Source organism: Oncorhynchus mykiss, chromosome 10, assembly GCF_057628025.1.
Source record: "Oncorhynchus mykiss isolate SJ-2025 chromosome 10, ASM5762802v1, whole genome shotgun sequence".
Taxonomy (NCBI): Eukaryota; Metazoa; Chordata; class Actinopteri; order Salmoniformes; family Salmonidae; genus Oncorhynchus; species Oncorhynchus mykiss.
The window spans coordinates 55132256-55149335 of NC_143031.1; the positions used below are offsets into that span (position 1 = coordinate 55132256).

General features: G+C 39.6%; 1 protein-coding gene across 1 annotated transcript in view; it reads right to left on the bottom strand.

Moving 5' to 3' along the window:
- Window positions 1–17080, bottom strand: part of si:ch211-197n1.2 (EF-hand calcium-binding domain-containing protein 6) — an 80935-nt gene that overhangs the window by 4553 nt on the left and 59302 nt on the right. The window contains exons 13-15 of the mRNA XM_036933378.2: window positions 14190–14325; window positions 9342–9466; window positions 6124–6367 (exon numbers count right to left, since the gene is read on the bottom strand). Of these exons, the coding sequence (XP_036789273.2) occupies window positions 6124–6367; window positions 9342–9466; window positions 14190–14325 (505 nt within the window). The remainder of the gene's footprint in view (window positions 1–6123; window positions 6368–9341; window positions 9467–14189; window positions 14326–17080) is intronic.

Here is a 17080-nt window from a genome sequence, read left to right on the forward strand (position 1 = left end):
GAAGGGAGGCCTTGAAATACATGCACAGGTACACCTCCAGTTGACTCAAATTATGTCAATCAGCCTATCAGAAGCTTCTAAAATCATGACATAATTTTCTGGAATTTTCCAAGCTGTTTAAAGGCACAGTCAACTTAGTGTATGTAAACTTTTGACCCACTGGAATTGTGATACAGTGAATCATAAGTAAAATAATCTGTCTGTAAACAATTGTTAGAAATATTACTTGTGTCATGCACAAAGTAGATGTCCTAACCGACTTGCCAAAACTATAGTTTGTTAACAAGAAATTTGTGGAGTGGTTGAAAAAACTAGTTTTAATGACTGTGACCTAAGTGTATGTAAACTTCCGACTTCAACTGTATGTGCACAGTATACTCTAGCCTGTGAAATGAAAATATTGGCTTTATGATTTGAATATATCAGAATGACAAGATATAAAATACATTTTATATTTTGAGTTGGTGTTGAAATGACTTGTTGAAATCTTTTTCAACTTGTTTATTTTATTTATCATTAATGATCTCATTCCAAAATCATGGGCATTAATATGGAGTTGGTCCCCCCTTTACTGCTACAACAGCCTCCACTCTTCTGGGAAGGCTTTTCACCAGATGTTGGAACATTGCTGAGGGGGCCTACTTCCATTCAGCCACAAGTGCATTGGCGAGGTCGGGCACTGATGTTGGGGCTGAGGTCAGGGCTCTGTGCAGGCCAGTCAAGTTCTTCCACATCAATCTTGACAAACCATTTATTTTTGAACCTCGCTTTGTGCACAGGGGCATTGTCATGCTGAAACAGGAAAGGGCCTTCCCCAAACTGTTGCCACAAAGTTGGAAGCACAGAATCGTCTAGAATGTCATGGTATACTGTAGCGATAAGATTTTCCTTCACTGGAAGTAAGAGGCCTAGCCCAACCCATGAAAAACAGCCCCAGACCATTATTCGTACCCCACCAGACGTTATAATTTGTATCTATGCATTGGGGCAAATAGCTTTCTCCTGGCATACGCCAAACCCTAATTCGTCCGATGGTGAAGCCAGATGCCAGACGGTGAAGCATGATTCATCACTCCAAAGAACGCGCTTCCACCACTCCAGAGTTCAATGGCGGAGAGCTTTACACCACTCCAGCCGACGCTTGGCATTGCGAATTGTGATCTTAGGCATGTGTGTAGCTGCTCAGCCATGGAAAACCATTTCACGAAGCTCTTGGCGAGTAGTTATTGTGCCGACATTGCTTCCAGAGGCAGTTTGGAATTCGGTAGTGAGTGTTGCAACCGAGGACAGACAATTTTTACGTGCTGCGTGCTTCAGCACTTGGTGGTCCCCGCTCTGTGAGCTTGTGTGGCCTACAATTTCGCGGCTGAACCGTTGCTCCTAGACGTTTACACTTCACAATAACAGCACTTACAGTTGACTGGGGCAGCTCAAGCAGGGCAGAAATGTAACAACCTGCCTCGTTGCAAAGGTGGCATTCAGTAAGGCCAATCTACTGACAATGTTTGTCTATGGAGATTGCATGGCTGTGTGCTCAATTTTATACACCTGTCAGCAACGGATGTGGCTGAAATAGCCGAAACCACTCATTTAAAGTTGTGTCCACATACTTTTGTATATATATTGTATGTCATAGTAGTTCCTTATAAATACCTTTGCTGTCTTTTAATCAGGATAGTTTGCTGAAGTGACAATTCAAATACATTTTTGTTTTCGATATGATCACCATAAACTGCAAAGTTGTCATCTATTTATACCAGTACTACACTGTACTGTATATACCACATGCAATGGTTTTCAAATATCTTATAGCCTACTTTGTTGTAACCGTTTTGGCTTGACTTATGTGTTGGGTATATGTTGTATGGCTAGGGATGTTTGAACTTGTTTTGTAAACTGGGAGGGCACTATTTGCTGGGTCAAGGGTCACTGGTCATGTATTATGCAGCCAATTCTGATCTTTCCACTAATTGGTATTTTGACCAATCACATCAGATCTTTTTCAGATCTGATTAGTCTAAAGTTTTATGATCTGATTAGTCTAAAGACCAATTTGTGAAAAAAAGACTAGAATTGGGCTGCATGTTTAAACTCAGCCAAGTTAAATGTGAATTTAAATCAGAGGAAAGGCTCAATTAGTCTGTCCCCCAATTTAAACAAACACCAGCTGATGGGGAAATTCTATGTATGTAGTGGCTAATCCCTGAGCCGCCTCCTGCACATGTTGAGAGCAGTTAATGACGCAAGTCAGTCATTTGAAACGTAATTTTTTAGATAAATGGATTGGCTTCTGTCACTTAGTAAATGATCCAGTTTAGTGGATTTAGTTTCTAAAGAATGGGGTGGAAGAGAGAAAGTATATGGCATCACCCATTTTTTCCTGGGTGTGTCAGCTCGTCCACCCCAAACGGCATGGGCACGGTCTTTTGGGATGTGGTCTCCCAGGGCTCTCATAGGGCCATCGCTTATACCAGGCTGCAGCAAGTCTGTCTGGATAGATGCTGAAAGTATCAGCATCTAGCGCCATGACCTAAGATGTCAGGCAATATATATTGTACACCACCGTTCAAAAGTTTGGGGTTACTTAGAAATGTCCTTGTTTTTGAAAGAAAAGCAAATTTTTTGGGCCATTCAAATAAGATCAAATTGATCAGAAATACAGTGTAGACATTGTTAATGTTGCAAATTACTATTGTAGCTGGAAAACAGCTGATTTTTATGGAAAATATACATAGGCGTACAGAGGCTCATTATCAGCAACCGTCACTCCTGTGTTCCTATGGCACGTTGTGTTAGCTAATCCAAGTTTATAATTTTAAAATGTTAATTGATCATTAGAAAACCCTTTTGCAATTATGTTAGCACAGCTGAAAACAGTTGTCCTGATTAATGAAGCAATAAAACTGTCCTTCTTTAGACTAGTTGAGTACCTTGAGCATCAACATCTGTGGGTTCAATTACAGGCTCAAAATGGCCAGAAACAAAGAACTTTGTTCTGAAACTTGTCAGTCTATTCTTGTTCTGAGAAATGAAGGCTATTCCATATGAGAAATTGACAAGAAACTGAAGATCTCATACAATGCTGTGTACCACTCCCTTCACAAAACAGAGCAAACTGGCTCTAACCAGAATATAAAAAGAAGTGGGAGGCCCCGGTGCACAACTGAGCAAGAGGACAAGTAGAGTGTCTTTCTTCTTTCTTTCTTTCTTTCTTTCTTTCTTTCTTTCTTTCTTTCTTAAAAAAAAAAGAAATGTCTAAGTAACCCCACATTTTTGAACAGTAGTGTATATATACATACAGTACCAGTCAAATGTTCGGACACACCTACTCATTCAAGGATTTTTCTTTATTTTTCCCATTTTCTACATTGTATAATAATAGTGAAGACATCAAAACTATGAAATAACACATATGGAATCATGTAGTAGTCAAAAAAACTGTTAAACAAATCAAAATATATTTTATATTTAAGATTCTTCAAAGTAGTCCCCCTTTATGACAGCTTTGCACACTCTTGGAATTCTCTCAACCAGCTTCATGAGGTAGTCACCTGGAATGCATTTAAATGAACAAGTATGCCTTGTTTAAAATTAATTTGTTGAATTTCTTTCCTTCTTAATGCATTTGAGCCAATCAATTGTGTTGTGACAAGGTAGGGGAGGTATACAGAAGATAGCCCTAATTGGTAAAAAAAAAAGCAAGTCCATATTATGGCAAGAACAGCTCAAATGAATTAAGAGAAATGACAGTCCAGCATTACTTTAAGACATGAAGATCAGTCAATGCGGAAAATGTAAAGAACTTTGAAAGTTTCTTCAACTGCAGCCGTAAAAACCATCAAGCACTATGGTGAAACTGGCTCTCATGAGGACCGCCACAGGAAAGGAACACTCAGTTACCTCTGCTGCAGTTGTTAGAGTTTGTTAGAGTTACCATTCTCAAAAATTGCAGGTAAAATAAATGTTTCACAGAGTTCAAGTAACAGACACATCTCAACATCAACTTTTCAGAGGAGACTGTGTGAATCAGTCCTTCATGGTCAAATTGCTGCAAAAAATAACACTATAAAAAAGGGACACCAATAAGAGGAAGAGACTTGCAGCAATGGACATTAGACCAGTGGAAATCTTTCCTTTGGTCTGATGAGTCCAAACTTTACATTTTTGTGAGACGCAGAGTAGGTGAACGGATGATTTGCGCATGTGTGGTTACCACCGTGAAGCATGGAGGAGGAGGTGTGATGGTGTGGGGGTGCTTTGCTGGTGACACTGTCTGTGTTTTATTTAGAATTCAATGCACACTAAATCAGCATGGCTCCACAGCATTCTGCAGCGATACAACATCCCATCTGGTTTGGGATGAGTTGGAATGCAGAGTAAAGGAAAAGCAACCAAAACGTGCTCAGCATATGTGGGAACCCCTTCAAGACTGTTGGGAAAGCATTCCAGATGAAGCGAGTTGAGAGAATGACAAGACTGTATTAAGCTATCATCAAGGCAAAGGGTGGCTGATTTGAAGAATCTGAAATATAAAATATATTTGGATTTGTTTAACACTTCTTTGGTTACTACATGATTCCATGTGTCATTTCATAGTTTTGATGTCTTCACTATTATTCTACAATATAGAAAATAGGAAACATAAAGAAAAACCCTTGAATGAGTAGGTGAGTCCAGACTTTGGACTGGTACTGTATATACTGTATATAATCCTGAGCAGTAGGACAGCTACGTAACTGGTACTGTATGTCTTGGCCCTGCTCCATGGAGGAGGGTTGTCAAGAGCGAAGATAGCTACTCACCTGCTCGCTCCCATAAGATGGGGAGGCTAATCACAGTAACAAAATGGGACGAGGAAAAGTCAAAACTTTGTGGACTCGAGAGTACCAGATAGCTCGCCGCCTTTTCCCTAAGATCCAGAAAGTAAAGTTAGATTAAAATACTATACTGACTGATCTCTAGCTCAATGGAGAGTGTTCTCCATAACAGCCAAGTCGTTTTTGCAGTGGTGGAAAAAGTACCCAAATGTCATACTTGGGTAAAAGTAAAGATAGCTGAATAGAAAATGACTCAAGTAAAAATTAAAAGGTGCATGAGGGAAGCCCTACAATATTATGTTTTTCTAAGTAGTGATAAAGCCTGCGAGCAGGCAATGTTGGAAAGTAATCTTTAGACATGCTGTACTTTTCTTAAATGTAGTTTTGTAATTGACTAAAACAAGCAGACAACAATATCTTTTTTTCCTGGGCCAATGGGGGTAACATAGGTTGCCACAGGTTGTTTTCTCCACAGACTGGGACGGGGGCCATGTTCTATCTAGTACCAACTGAGACAATACGGAATGATATTTGCTTCCAAAATTTTGGAAGCATCTATATACAGTAGGTCTTATAAATGGTTTATAGTGTAACGAGCCGGTGGTCTAGTGGTAAATCTCCTGGCCCAAGACACATATGTCGGCTATACCACTCTCTCCACCAGAGATCAAGGTTCAAACCCAGCTCCAACCCTTCAATCTGTTTGTCCAATCTGTATCCCCCTCTGTCATTTCAAATCTGGAAAATATATAAGTGGAATTCCACTATCCTTTAAAAAAGGGGTTATAAAAGCTTTGTTAATCCTTAAAAGTTGTGCTTTGTTTAAAGTGGGATGATTATTATTATCATGATCACAGGGAAGGTAGAAGGGAAGGGGCAGTTGGGAGGTTCTCTGAGAGTTGCACCAAAGCTGAGTGGCCTCCCATTCCAAACTCACATGAGTGGGGATATGGTGGTAGGGAGACAGCAGTGGAGGTCCTCTGGTTCTCCCATGTGAAGGACAATGCTCTCTCTGCTGGATAAGTGTGAGCAGCAAGTCCCCCTAGTGAACTTCCATGGCCCCCTGTTCCCATACCCTCCCAACAGCCAACAGTCCCCCCTAACACACACACACACACACACACACACACACACACACTATGCTGTAACCTTAAACAAGCTCGCAATTGAGGTCCCATTAGACAGACGTGGGTAGCACAGTGTTGTATGTGTGTGTGTTGAAGGCGATAGGGGCTTACCCTGGTTCGCTTTGTAAGTCCCCTCTACCCCCGCTCTTATCTTCCCACCCCTGCCCCCTTACCCCTACCTTGGCACGCACTCCATCTGCAAGTATGTCAGACACACAGTGGAGCTTTCTGGAGCACTGCCGGAGATTCTCATCCCCTTTCTTCGGGGGGCTGCGCTTGGCGTTGGGAAAGCACGAGGACTTGGGAGAGTAGCCAAAGTGGCGCGCAAGCTGCAAGAAATCCAGCGTCCTGTCCTGGTTGGTAATCAAAGTGACCCAAAGATGTCGGATCTCCCCCCGGCTCACTTCGGGGTGGATGTCAAATCTGCAGGATGAAAAGATGAAAAGAGAGACAGAGCGAGAGGGAGAGAAGGAACAAGAGAGTGAGAAAAGGGGGAGAAAGGGATGGAGAAAGAAGAGGGGGACAATTCCCACTACATATAGATGAATAACTACTATCTCACAGGGTTTAAGGGCCCCTTTTTGCTTGCCCAATCCCCCTCACCCACACACCCATCCCCCAATCCCCACTTCACCAATAACAATGCCAAAACTTGGCAGACAACCCAGCACATAAGCAACAGTTTCCCATCAGAGAGCAAGCAGCTATCTTAGGCCTTGTTGGCATCGACCGGAGGCCAAAGAATGGGAAGCACTGTAAGAGAGCAGACATGAATGGGTCTGTAAGAAATGTAAAAAAAAAAATACAAAAATAAACGTCTACACAGTTATACTGCCTGACTCTCAGCTCCCTGAGAATATGTTATTGATGAGTAAAGAAGTCCTTTGAAGAGAAACAGATTTGACCCTGATAATTTAACTATTTTCGTTATTCGATTTTTATATAACCCATGTAGATGGATATATGTGAGATATAAAATCTTTTCAAATGACAAATCCTAAAATATATATATATAACATAAAAAAAAACTGGATTGAGTGGAAAATATTACAGATAGCGGGAGTATCTCAGAAGGGAAAGTTTTAACTGGCTAGATGTGGTATATTAGCTGTGGACATGGTGGATTCTGACTACTAAGTTATTGTACTAAGACTCTGGAAGGGTAGGGTGAGTGTCCCCCCTGCCAAGGGATGAAGGGTTTACCTTTTCGCAGTTGGCACGACCCTCAATGTGCTCACCCGCACTGAGAACCCCAATGCCCGAGATTATGCAAATCCATGGAGATGTTCTATTCAACACTACCTCTATTTAGGGCAGCCACTGGGATATTCCAGCCAAAAAATGAATAGACAGATAAAGGAGGGAAACGATATAAAGGAGAAAACAAGTGGGAAAGGGTCAAAAGAAGACTCAGATAAATGAACAATACATTTTTTCAAAATGTTCCCCAAACTTTGAAAAGGTATCCCCAGTCTCTCAGTCTTTGTCACTCTTCTTTGGTAGTGGGATTCTGATAGACATGGAGCCCAATGCAGAACAGAGCATGACATGGGAACACCAAAACAAGCGTGCAATACGCCATAGAAAATGGTCTGCCTGTGCTCTCAAGAAAAACAAAATCACAGTAAACGCATTGTTATTCATGGGAAAAAAAAGAGCAGGCTTGTTAACTCCCACAATTAAGGCATCATTTGCCAGGAGAAAGTGCTGCTTCTGATGGCCATTGTTTTTGTGGACAAAAGGTCTCCAAAGCGACCCTCAGATCAGTGCGTATGACTGTGTGAGTATCGCGAGGGTGGCTTTGGTTATCATGTGGCGCCACAACAAGGGGCACTTGTGTCACGAGGAGAGACAGGGTTGTGTGACATCTGAGAAGTACTAAAGATGAATCAGTTGATTTGACACGGTGGTAAGACAAAGAGACAGTATGCATTCCATAACTCTGTGAAACCATTGAGAGATGCTCACAGGAACTGGGGGCATATAATGCATTTTGAGTAATTTCCCAAGACATTGCCTGAAGAATAGTATTATTCTGTCAGGGAAAAAGTTCAGATTAAAAGCCTTTTTGTTATAGACTATAATATCTAAACACCAATCAATTATTCATATTTTGAGTAATGTTTTCCATTAAAAGAGCTTAGGTAAAAAATTATTATTTCTAACAAATTTAGAATTACTATGACTTCTCAGTTCTGTGGAAAAAAAGATGAAAATCATGTCTTGTCAAATGGCAAATGATTACTTTAGATAACAAAACACAATATTTTCAGTTGCAGCAAAGTTGAGGGTCTAAATTAGTTCTGCAAACGAAACACATTGTGTGGTTGACTCAGCTACTGTAGTTGCAAAGTCAAACTTCAATACCTACAGTAAGTTCACACAACATATTTTTTTTTAAATTCAGCTTAAAGTGAACAAACTGCCTTGTCTAGTAAAGTATTCCATGTCAGCTCAACATGTTTTAGTCCAGCAAACTTAGACATTTAAACAGTTACATTTGTATTTATTTTACAGTGAAGCAAAACAATATAAGCGATTCAGAGAAACATTTCACATTTTTAGGAATGATCTGTGTTTGTTGTTATTCATGGGTCTTTACCGTCATATTTAGGGCATCATCCCTTTACCAGTGAGTTGAAATTGTGTGTGAACAGTGTTGGGGAAAGTACCCAATTGTCATACTTGAGTAAAATAAAAGATAACTTAAAAGAAAATGACTCAAGTAAGTCTCCCAGTAAAATACTACTTGAGTAAAAGCCTAAAAGTATTTGGTTTAAATGTACTTAAGTATCAAAAGTAAATGTAATCGCTAAAATATACTTAAGTATCAAAATATAAATAATTTCAAATTCCTTCAACACTCAGACATAATTTACAAACGAAGCATTAGTGTTTAGTGAGTCTGCCAGATCAGAGGCAGTAGGGATGACCACAGATTTTCTCTTCATACATCTGTGAATTAGACAATTTTCCTGTCCTGCTAAGCATTCAAAATGTAACTAGTAATTTTGGGTGTCAGGGACAATGTAAGGAGTAAAAAGTACATTATTTCTTTAGGAATGTGGTGGAGTAAAAGAAAAAGTAATCAAAAATACAAATAGTAAAGTAAAGTACAGATACCCAAAAAAACAACTTAAGTAGTACTTTAAAGTATTTTTACTTAAGTACTTTACACCACTGTGTGTGAATATATGTTCATGTATATTCACATACAGTATATACTGTACGTTGACATAATGATCATATTGTTTTTGTGATAATTAACATGATTTAAGAGAAAGACAAGGGTTGCGTCACAAATAGCATCCTATTTCTTACATAGTGTACTACTTTGCTCAAAAGTAGTGCAGATTGTAGGGAATAGGGTGCCATTTGCGAAACAGGCAGAATTTACCTCTTTAGAAGCTGGTAGAAGGTCTCTTGACTGAGACGTTTGGTGTTCTTCTCATCCAGCTTCTCAAAGACTCGCTCTGCTGCCTGGTAGTGGTTCTTCACCAGGGCCTTGATGATCTGGAACAGCTATTGAAAAGAGACAGATGTGCCACATCTGACATTTACACCATGCACTCTTAAAATTCACAATGTAATTCTATGGATATCAATAGTGTCAACTTATGATACTGGCAAAACATATGACATCTACAGAACTACCCATCCTGGATCCGGGAGAATTGTCATCAACTACACTAATTAGCATAGCGCAATGGTCAAAAAATATTACTAGAAAATATTCACAAGTGAAATATAGTGAAACACAGCTTAGCCTTTTGTTAATCACCCTGTCATCTCAGATTTTGAAATTATGCTTTTATCGAAATTAAGTTTATCGATAGCCTAGCATAGCATTATGTCCAGCTAGCAGCAGGAAGCTTGGTCACAAAAATCAGAAAAGCAATCAAATTAACCGTTTACCCTTGATGATCTTCGAATGTTTTCACTGACGAGACTCCCAGTTAGACAGCAAATGTTCCTAATGATCCATAAAGATTATTTTTATACCCAAAATACCTCCGTTTGTTTGTCATGTTATGTTCAGAAATCCACCGGAAATAGCAGTCACGACAACGGCGAACAAAATTACAAATTATATTCATAATATCAACAGAAACATGGCAAACGTTTTTTATAATCAATCCTCAAGGTGTTTTTCAAATATCTATTTGATAATATATCAACCGGGACAATTGGCTTTTCAGTAGGAGCGAGAGGAAAAATGACTACCTCTGTCTTTTATGCAAGAATCACTCTGATCAGCTGGCCACTTACGCAATGTAGTCGTTTACGCTCATTCTTCAACATAAAGGCGTGAAACTATGTCAAAATGCTGGAGACACCTTAGGGAATACGTAGAAAAAGGAATCTGGTTAATATCCCTTTCAGTAGGCAATAGGGGTGTATAGGAACACAACGGTTTCAAAACATGAGTCACTTCCTGATTGGCTTTCGCCTGCAATATCAGTTCTGTTATACTCACAGACAATATTTTGACAGTTTTGGAAACTTTAGAGTGTTTTCTATCCTAAGCTGTCAATTATATGCATATTCTAGCATCTGGTCCTGAGAAATAGGTGGTTTACTTTGGGAACGTTATTTTTCCAAAAATAAAAATAGTGCCCCCTATTAACAACAACTCCTTTTATTATTACTATTACTACTATTAATAATAATACAACAACAACAAAACTCTTAGAAAAAAAAACAGTTCCAAAAGGGTTCTTTGGCTGTCCCCATAGGAGAACCCTTTTGGGTTCCATGTAAAACCCTCTGTGGAAAGGGTCCGACATGGAACCCATCAGGGTTCTACCTGGAACCAAAAAGTGTTCTTTAAAGGCTTCTCCTACGGGGACAGCCAAAGAACCAATTTAGGTTTGAGATAGACCCTTTTTTTCTTAGATTGTAGTACAGCTACTACTACTTCCTTTACTGCTGGTAATAATAATAATAATAATAATAATAATACATAACATAATGTCACGTTCTGACCATAGTTATTTTGTGTTTTCTTTGTTTTAGTGTTGGTCAGGACGTGAGCTGAGTGGGCATTCTATGTTGTGTGTCTAGTTTTCTCGTTTCTATGTTTGGCCTGATATGGTTCTCAATCAGAGGCAGGTGTTAGTCATTGTCTCTGATTGGGAACCATATTTAGGTAGCCGGTTTTGTGGGTGGTTGTCTTCTGTCTTCATGTGTCTACACCAGACAGAACTGTTTCGGTTTTTTCCACATTAGTTGTTTTGTATTTTGTAGTGTTCACGTTTATCGTCGTTATTAAACATGATGAACACTAACCACGCTGCGCTTTGGTCTTCGCCTTCGTCCACAGAAGAAAGCCGTTACACATAAGCTCTTATTTTGACTCTGCAAGTAGGAAAGCTGCTCAAGCAGGCAGATATACAGCCGGAATGGCACTTTATGCATCATATGAGGGAAAATCATTAATGGCAAATCGATCAGATACACATGAAATAACCCCGGGAATCGATAGTACATCGCTCAGAGTTGCACAAATATGACACAACATTCAAAATGGGTGAATCTTTCCTTTAAAAGTCCAGAATGTAGCTTTGTGGGTGAACTGACCAAATCCATATAGAAATGTGTGTTACAGATCTGTCATTGTCATTGAAGGCAAGTCTGAAGAACATTATTTCTATGCTTCCAGTTCCGGTTTTGCGTCTTTTTACTTTCTGAGTGAAAATGCTTTCGCTCAGATTTTTCTTTAGCATGACTTAAAAAAAAACGTAAGCTATGCAACATTAACATTATGTTTGTGCAGTAGGCCATAGGCCCAATACATTATCACTGCATATTAGCTATGCTTGAATTTTTTTTGTACTGGACTGATGGCCTGCATCTGATGGTCAGTCTGAGGGGAGGGAGTGAGTAGCGGTGAGGCTGCCTCTCACCCAAGTGACCCGACTCACAGTCCCTCCCTCCTCTGAGAAAAGGGGACACGGTCTTCCAGTTGATGGCAAACTCAAGTCGCACTGCATTATTTCTGCCTCGTGCACCAATTCATGTTGTTATTCCTATGACCAAAGAAAGTGAAATATTCCTTGATATTAAAAAAGACACAAGCGTATAACAGTAACAATGCAAGCTTATCGGAACACTTTGTTATACTCCTTCATTGCAGCTGCTGTGCTGGTTGTAGTGTGAGTGGAAGTAGGGAGAATGCGCATTTTATGGATCATAAAAGTGTTGAACAAAGTGTTGCCAGTGCTAAATAACTACCTAAACATGAAATTTTAAAAAAAGTCTCTCTCAGGTCAAAAGTTTAGAAATCTCACAGTATAAAGTTTGCTCTGCGTTCAAGGCTTCTTTTTACAGTCTATGGCTCGAGGAAACTGTGCAGACATGTTCATTTGAACTATCTGATTGGCCAGCGGTAGGCCTATAGGTGCACTTGATTTGCTCTCTGGGCCTGCCGGGTAGGCGGAGTCCTACCTTCAGACACATGAAATGGTTGAAAAAGCCTTCCCGGCAGGCTAGGACAGCTGAATCAAGTGCACCTTTCAATTAACAGCGCAAAACAAAAATTTACAACATTGGAATGCTAGGCTTTATCTTTGTATTTTTTACAGAAAGGATCGACAGGCTGGTGACCACTGCTCTACAATATACAGGTAACTGCCAAAATAATGAACACTTCTGTAAATGAGGAATACAAAGTATATTGAAAACCAGTGTGGTTTATGAGTAAATTAAGCAATTAACATTTCATCATGCTTAGGGCCATCTATAAAAATGCTGGGCATGCCATTATTTTGGCTATCATGGCTATGCCCCTGTGGGATGACAATGCCCCTGTCCACGAGTGGTCACTGAATGGTTTGATGAGCATGAAAATTATGTAAACCCTATACCATGGCCATCTCAGTCACCAGGGCCCAGAGTCACAAAATCTTCTTAAGAAGCAATTTCTTCTTAACTGCCATTTTTTTCTTAACTATAGACTTAAGAAGAAATTTAAGCAAAGTTGCTATTCCTCAAAAAGGTTATTGGACATTTTCTTGCGCTATTTCTTATGTTTATCCTTAAGCATAAAGTTAAGAAGAAATTTGATTCTTGAAAATAAAGTTGTATAATGTTGTTAATTCCAAGATAGCTAAACCCTTGTCTTAAACTCAGGGCAGTGCGACAAAAAGCACATGAAAGTAATTGAACATGTTTAGTTCACTCACAAACCCCATCTGAAAGTTACTTTAAACGCAAGAACATGTTTTAGAACGATAATCTCAGTAAGAAATATGCTAACATGATTGCCATTGCTAGCTAGATACCAAAAACCATTGCCTAGCAACAAACATCTTAAGAAGATCCGTAAGAAGATATTTGAGACGCTCGGAAGAAAATCATTAAATCTTACGATATTGTTGAGGAATTGCACTAACGAACTATCTCATGAACTTCTTATTTTTATTTAAAGAACATTCTCAAGTTTTTGCATAAGAAGTGTTTCGTGAATCTGGGCCCAGGTCGTCAAAATCAATGGCACTCCATCGATATAAAGTTGTTTTTGACAAAAATTTATCAGTTTGTCACTTTCACAAGGTTGGAGTAATAACATGTTCAACTACCTAGGAGATTGGCTTGAATCTAGGTTGGACTTTTTAGATTTTGAGCAAAATAACTAGGGAAGAATTTTTCACTTCACTCATTGAGTTTAAGACAAGGGTTTAGCTATCTTGGAATTAAGAACAAATTGAAAAACGTTATTTTCAAGAATCTAAGGCGAACATAAGAAATAGCCCAAGAATATTTCCAATAACTCTTTTGAGGAATAGCAACTTTGCTTAACTTTCTTTTTAAGTCTACAGTTAAGGAGAAAATGGCAGTTAAGAAGAAATTTCTTCTTAAGAAGATTTTGTGAATCTGGGCCCAGATCTCTACACAATTGAACCATTATGGGAGGTTCTGGAGCAGAGCTTGAGACAGCATTTTCTACCACCATCAACAAAACACCAAATTATGGAATTTCTTATGGAAGAATGGTGTTGCGTTCCTCCAATAGAATTCCAGAATCTATCCCAAAGTGTATTGAATCTGTTCTGGTAGCTCGTGGTGGCCCAACACCCTATTAAGACGCTTTATGTTGGTGTTTCCTTTATCTTGGTAGTTACCTGTACATTGTTTTGTCACAAACTGAAATTAGGCGAAGATGATAGAACTTTAGGAACTAGATAATGGCGGATATATGCAAAACATGCTAAACATAATAAGATATGAGGAAATGTCAATATACCTGTGCCACACTCCGTCCCCGTCCCAGAGTCCCACTCTCCTCATTCTCGAGTTGCACGTTTAGCCCCTCCTGTTCTTCGTTTGTACGCCCCAAATTCCCCGCAGGACTTGCCTCGAAAAGGCTGGGAACTCCTCTCCTGGAATTCAATTAACAGAGAGATTATTTCAGTCTCAATTGCACTGTTTTGTGCTCTGGGAGATTTTGCTCACTTGAAAAGGTCGCTTGAAGAATGTCTTAAAGGGCAGGATAATGTAGCAGTGCAGTGAGTCTCTTAATAAAAGCAGGGGTTGCTTTGTGTCGGGGCCCCCAAGCCTGCACCTTTTCTACACATATGCTTCAGTGGCCCAACGAGGCACATACGCAAAGCGACAACACGAATCAGGGACGAAGACATGAAACGCTTTGAGGCAGCCTGAAAGGACGTGTGATGTGGTCAAACAGTTTGAGGGCACCTGACAAACTTGACATGCCAGTCAACCCTGTAAGGGAGCCAAAAGAAAGGGCAGACAAAAACCACTGGTCCTAATTTGCTCCCTGTCCGCTTGGCTGGACTCATAAGGGGCTGGGCTGGTGTGTCCTCCCAGCCACCCCTGCCGCCCTGCTTTTGTCTGGAGAAATGGCCCAGCCACTCCTCTGCCTTTGGCTCCTTTGGCTGTGGGCCGGGGCCAGTGTCAGAGCCAGTGTTGGGGACGACTGTAGGTTTTAAAGGTCACGCGCCAGAGGTCACAATCAGGAGACCAATCGGGACAAAACCAATCAGGCGTAAAAAACAAAGCTGAAATATGAGCTGACAGGGTAGTTGGGTTGAGGACTTTATCACAAGTAACTGAATGATTTGAATCAATAACCTGTGTGTGTGTGTGTGTGTGTGTGTGTGTTTATTGTGTAAAGTGTGGTGAGGGGGGACATTCTTTACACCAACATGGGGCTGTAGGTGACACTCCCACCAAACTACAGGTCAGTAGCAGAGGCTGGAAATGTACAAAAGCCAATCCCCTATTTCATTCTACCATATCAGGGTTGAAATGAATTGGTATTCTTTAAAATAATTTAGGCACACTTGATTTAACTTTATCAATAGAAAAGTCCCGAAAGTGCAAACCCAGTGCGCCGGGTAGGCCAAATCAAGCACACCTATAGTGTTTGCCAGACTATTTCAACCCAGATCTGCATTCCACTCACACTATGGCTCCACACAACTACAGACATATCCAAGCTAGGACATAACATTCTGAAAACCATATATTTCTTCGAGCTTGGTGAGAATTCATTAAGAAACAACACTCTGCTGTGAGAATTTTGGTACTTCAGCATAGCGTTTCCTACAGGTTTCCTCATGGTTCTACTTAGTCATGTTTTCAAATTTTTCCAGAACGTTAAGAAAACTTTCCATAAAAACCACAAGAAAACTTTTGAAACGCTCAGAGAACTTTCTATGAATGCTATTTAACCTAAGGGTGAATACAATAGCATAATACAAAAATAACCATAAAAATCTGTCCATTTAAATATGCTTTTTTGTATTGCATGTAACACTTTCGCATTTGCGGTAAAATGTGACAGAGCTAGAAGCGTGTTTGTCAGACCATGAGACATCCCGGAAATCGTCTGTAGCGTCCAAACGGTTTTTCCTACTATTACCCCTCTATGTATAGATGAGACTCTCGCAAACACGATGGTGTCTCCGTTTTGCTCTTCGACCCCCACAAGCATCTTAGGACTCATCTGAAGTCAGTACAGCCAATATTACAGCTAATATTCAAACTTCTCTCTGTAGCATCTGTACAGTTTGGGCTACACACTAATATGATTCCTCTGTGGTAAGGTGAGACTCTCACAAACTCATACATGTTTTGTTCTAGGATGTCCACAGGCCTCACAAGACTTGTCTGAAGGTCCCCTGGTACCAGTTGAAAAAAATATATGGACACTGTTTAGTCATTTACATTTTTTTTTAAAGTTTCCTGATCTTTCTTAAACTTTCTTTTGATGTTTTTGTTCCATGTTCTGAATATGTTATTCAATGTGTTTGTATGGGTTAATAGCAGTAAGGCCCCACCAAAAAATGTTATCAAATAATTTGTTTAGATATTTTATTTTATACTTCAAGGGGTCTTAAACAAAAAAATCTAATAGCTAAAGGAACCTTCTTAAAACAATTCCATTTAGCTTAGTATAACCCTCCCCCAGCTTAGACTTGGGGTTAAAAACATATACATCTTCCGTTCTTAGCATCAACAAAACTCTATCTTGTTACGTGTGTTCAGGTGTGTTAGCTGCACCCACTAATTTGCCACACCTGATCTTAATGAGTGTTTGTTTCCTTTGAAATAGGGTCTGTCTGAGTAGTCTAAAATGAACAGCTTTATATGTGTAAAATAACATAGCATGCTGGTTCCATCCTGGTAGCGCAGTGGACTAATTCCATGGATAAGGAACAGAAGATTATAGATTTGAATCCCACTGATGTCGTTTCAAAATAAAATAAAATAATGTGTTTGCATGATTCATGTCTAAGGAAATGAATTTCCACATATCCTAACTGTGCTTGGAGTTCAAAAAGGTTAACACAAAATAAGCTATCAGTGTTATTAAAAGTATTATTGAAACATTCCTTCAGTTTTAAGGAAGTTATTAAGAAACCTCCAAATAACCTATAATCTTCGTGCTCAGAGCTTTAATAAAACATCCCAGGAAAACGTTCAAGGAACCAGAGTAAAATGTTTGCAGAACCCCCCTGCAACCTAAAAATAGATTTTCCCAGAACAGGTCAAATTTTCAACTCTATTCTCAGAACGTTTTAAATACATTTAACAGGTCAGGAAATGTATGGCTTCATTCCCATAACCAATGTCAAACCCAAAACATACGATCTAACAACTTCCAAAAAG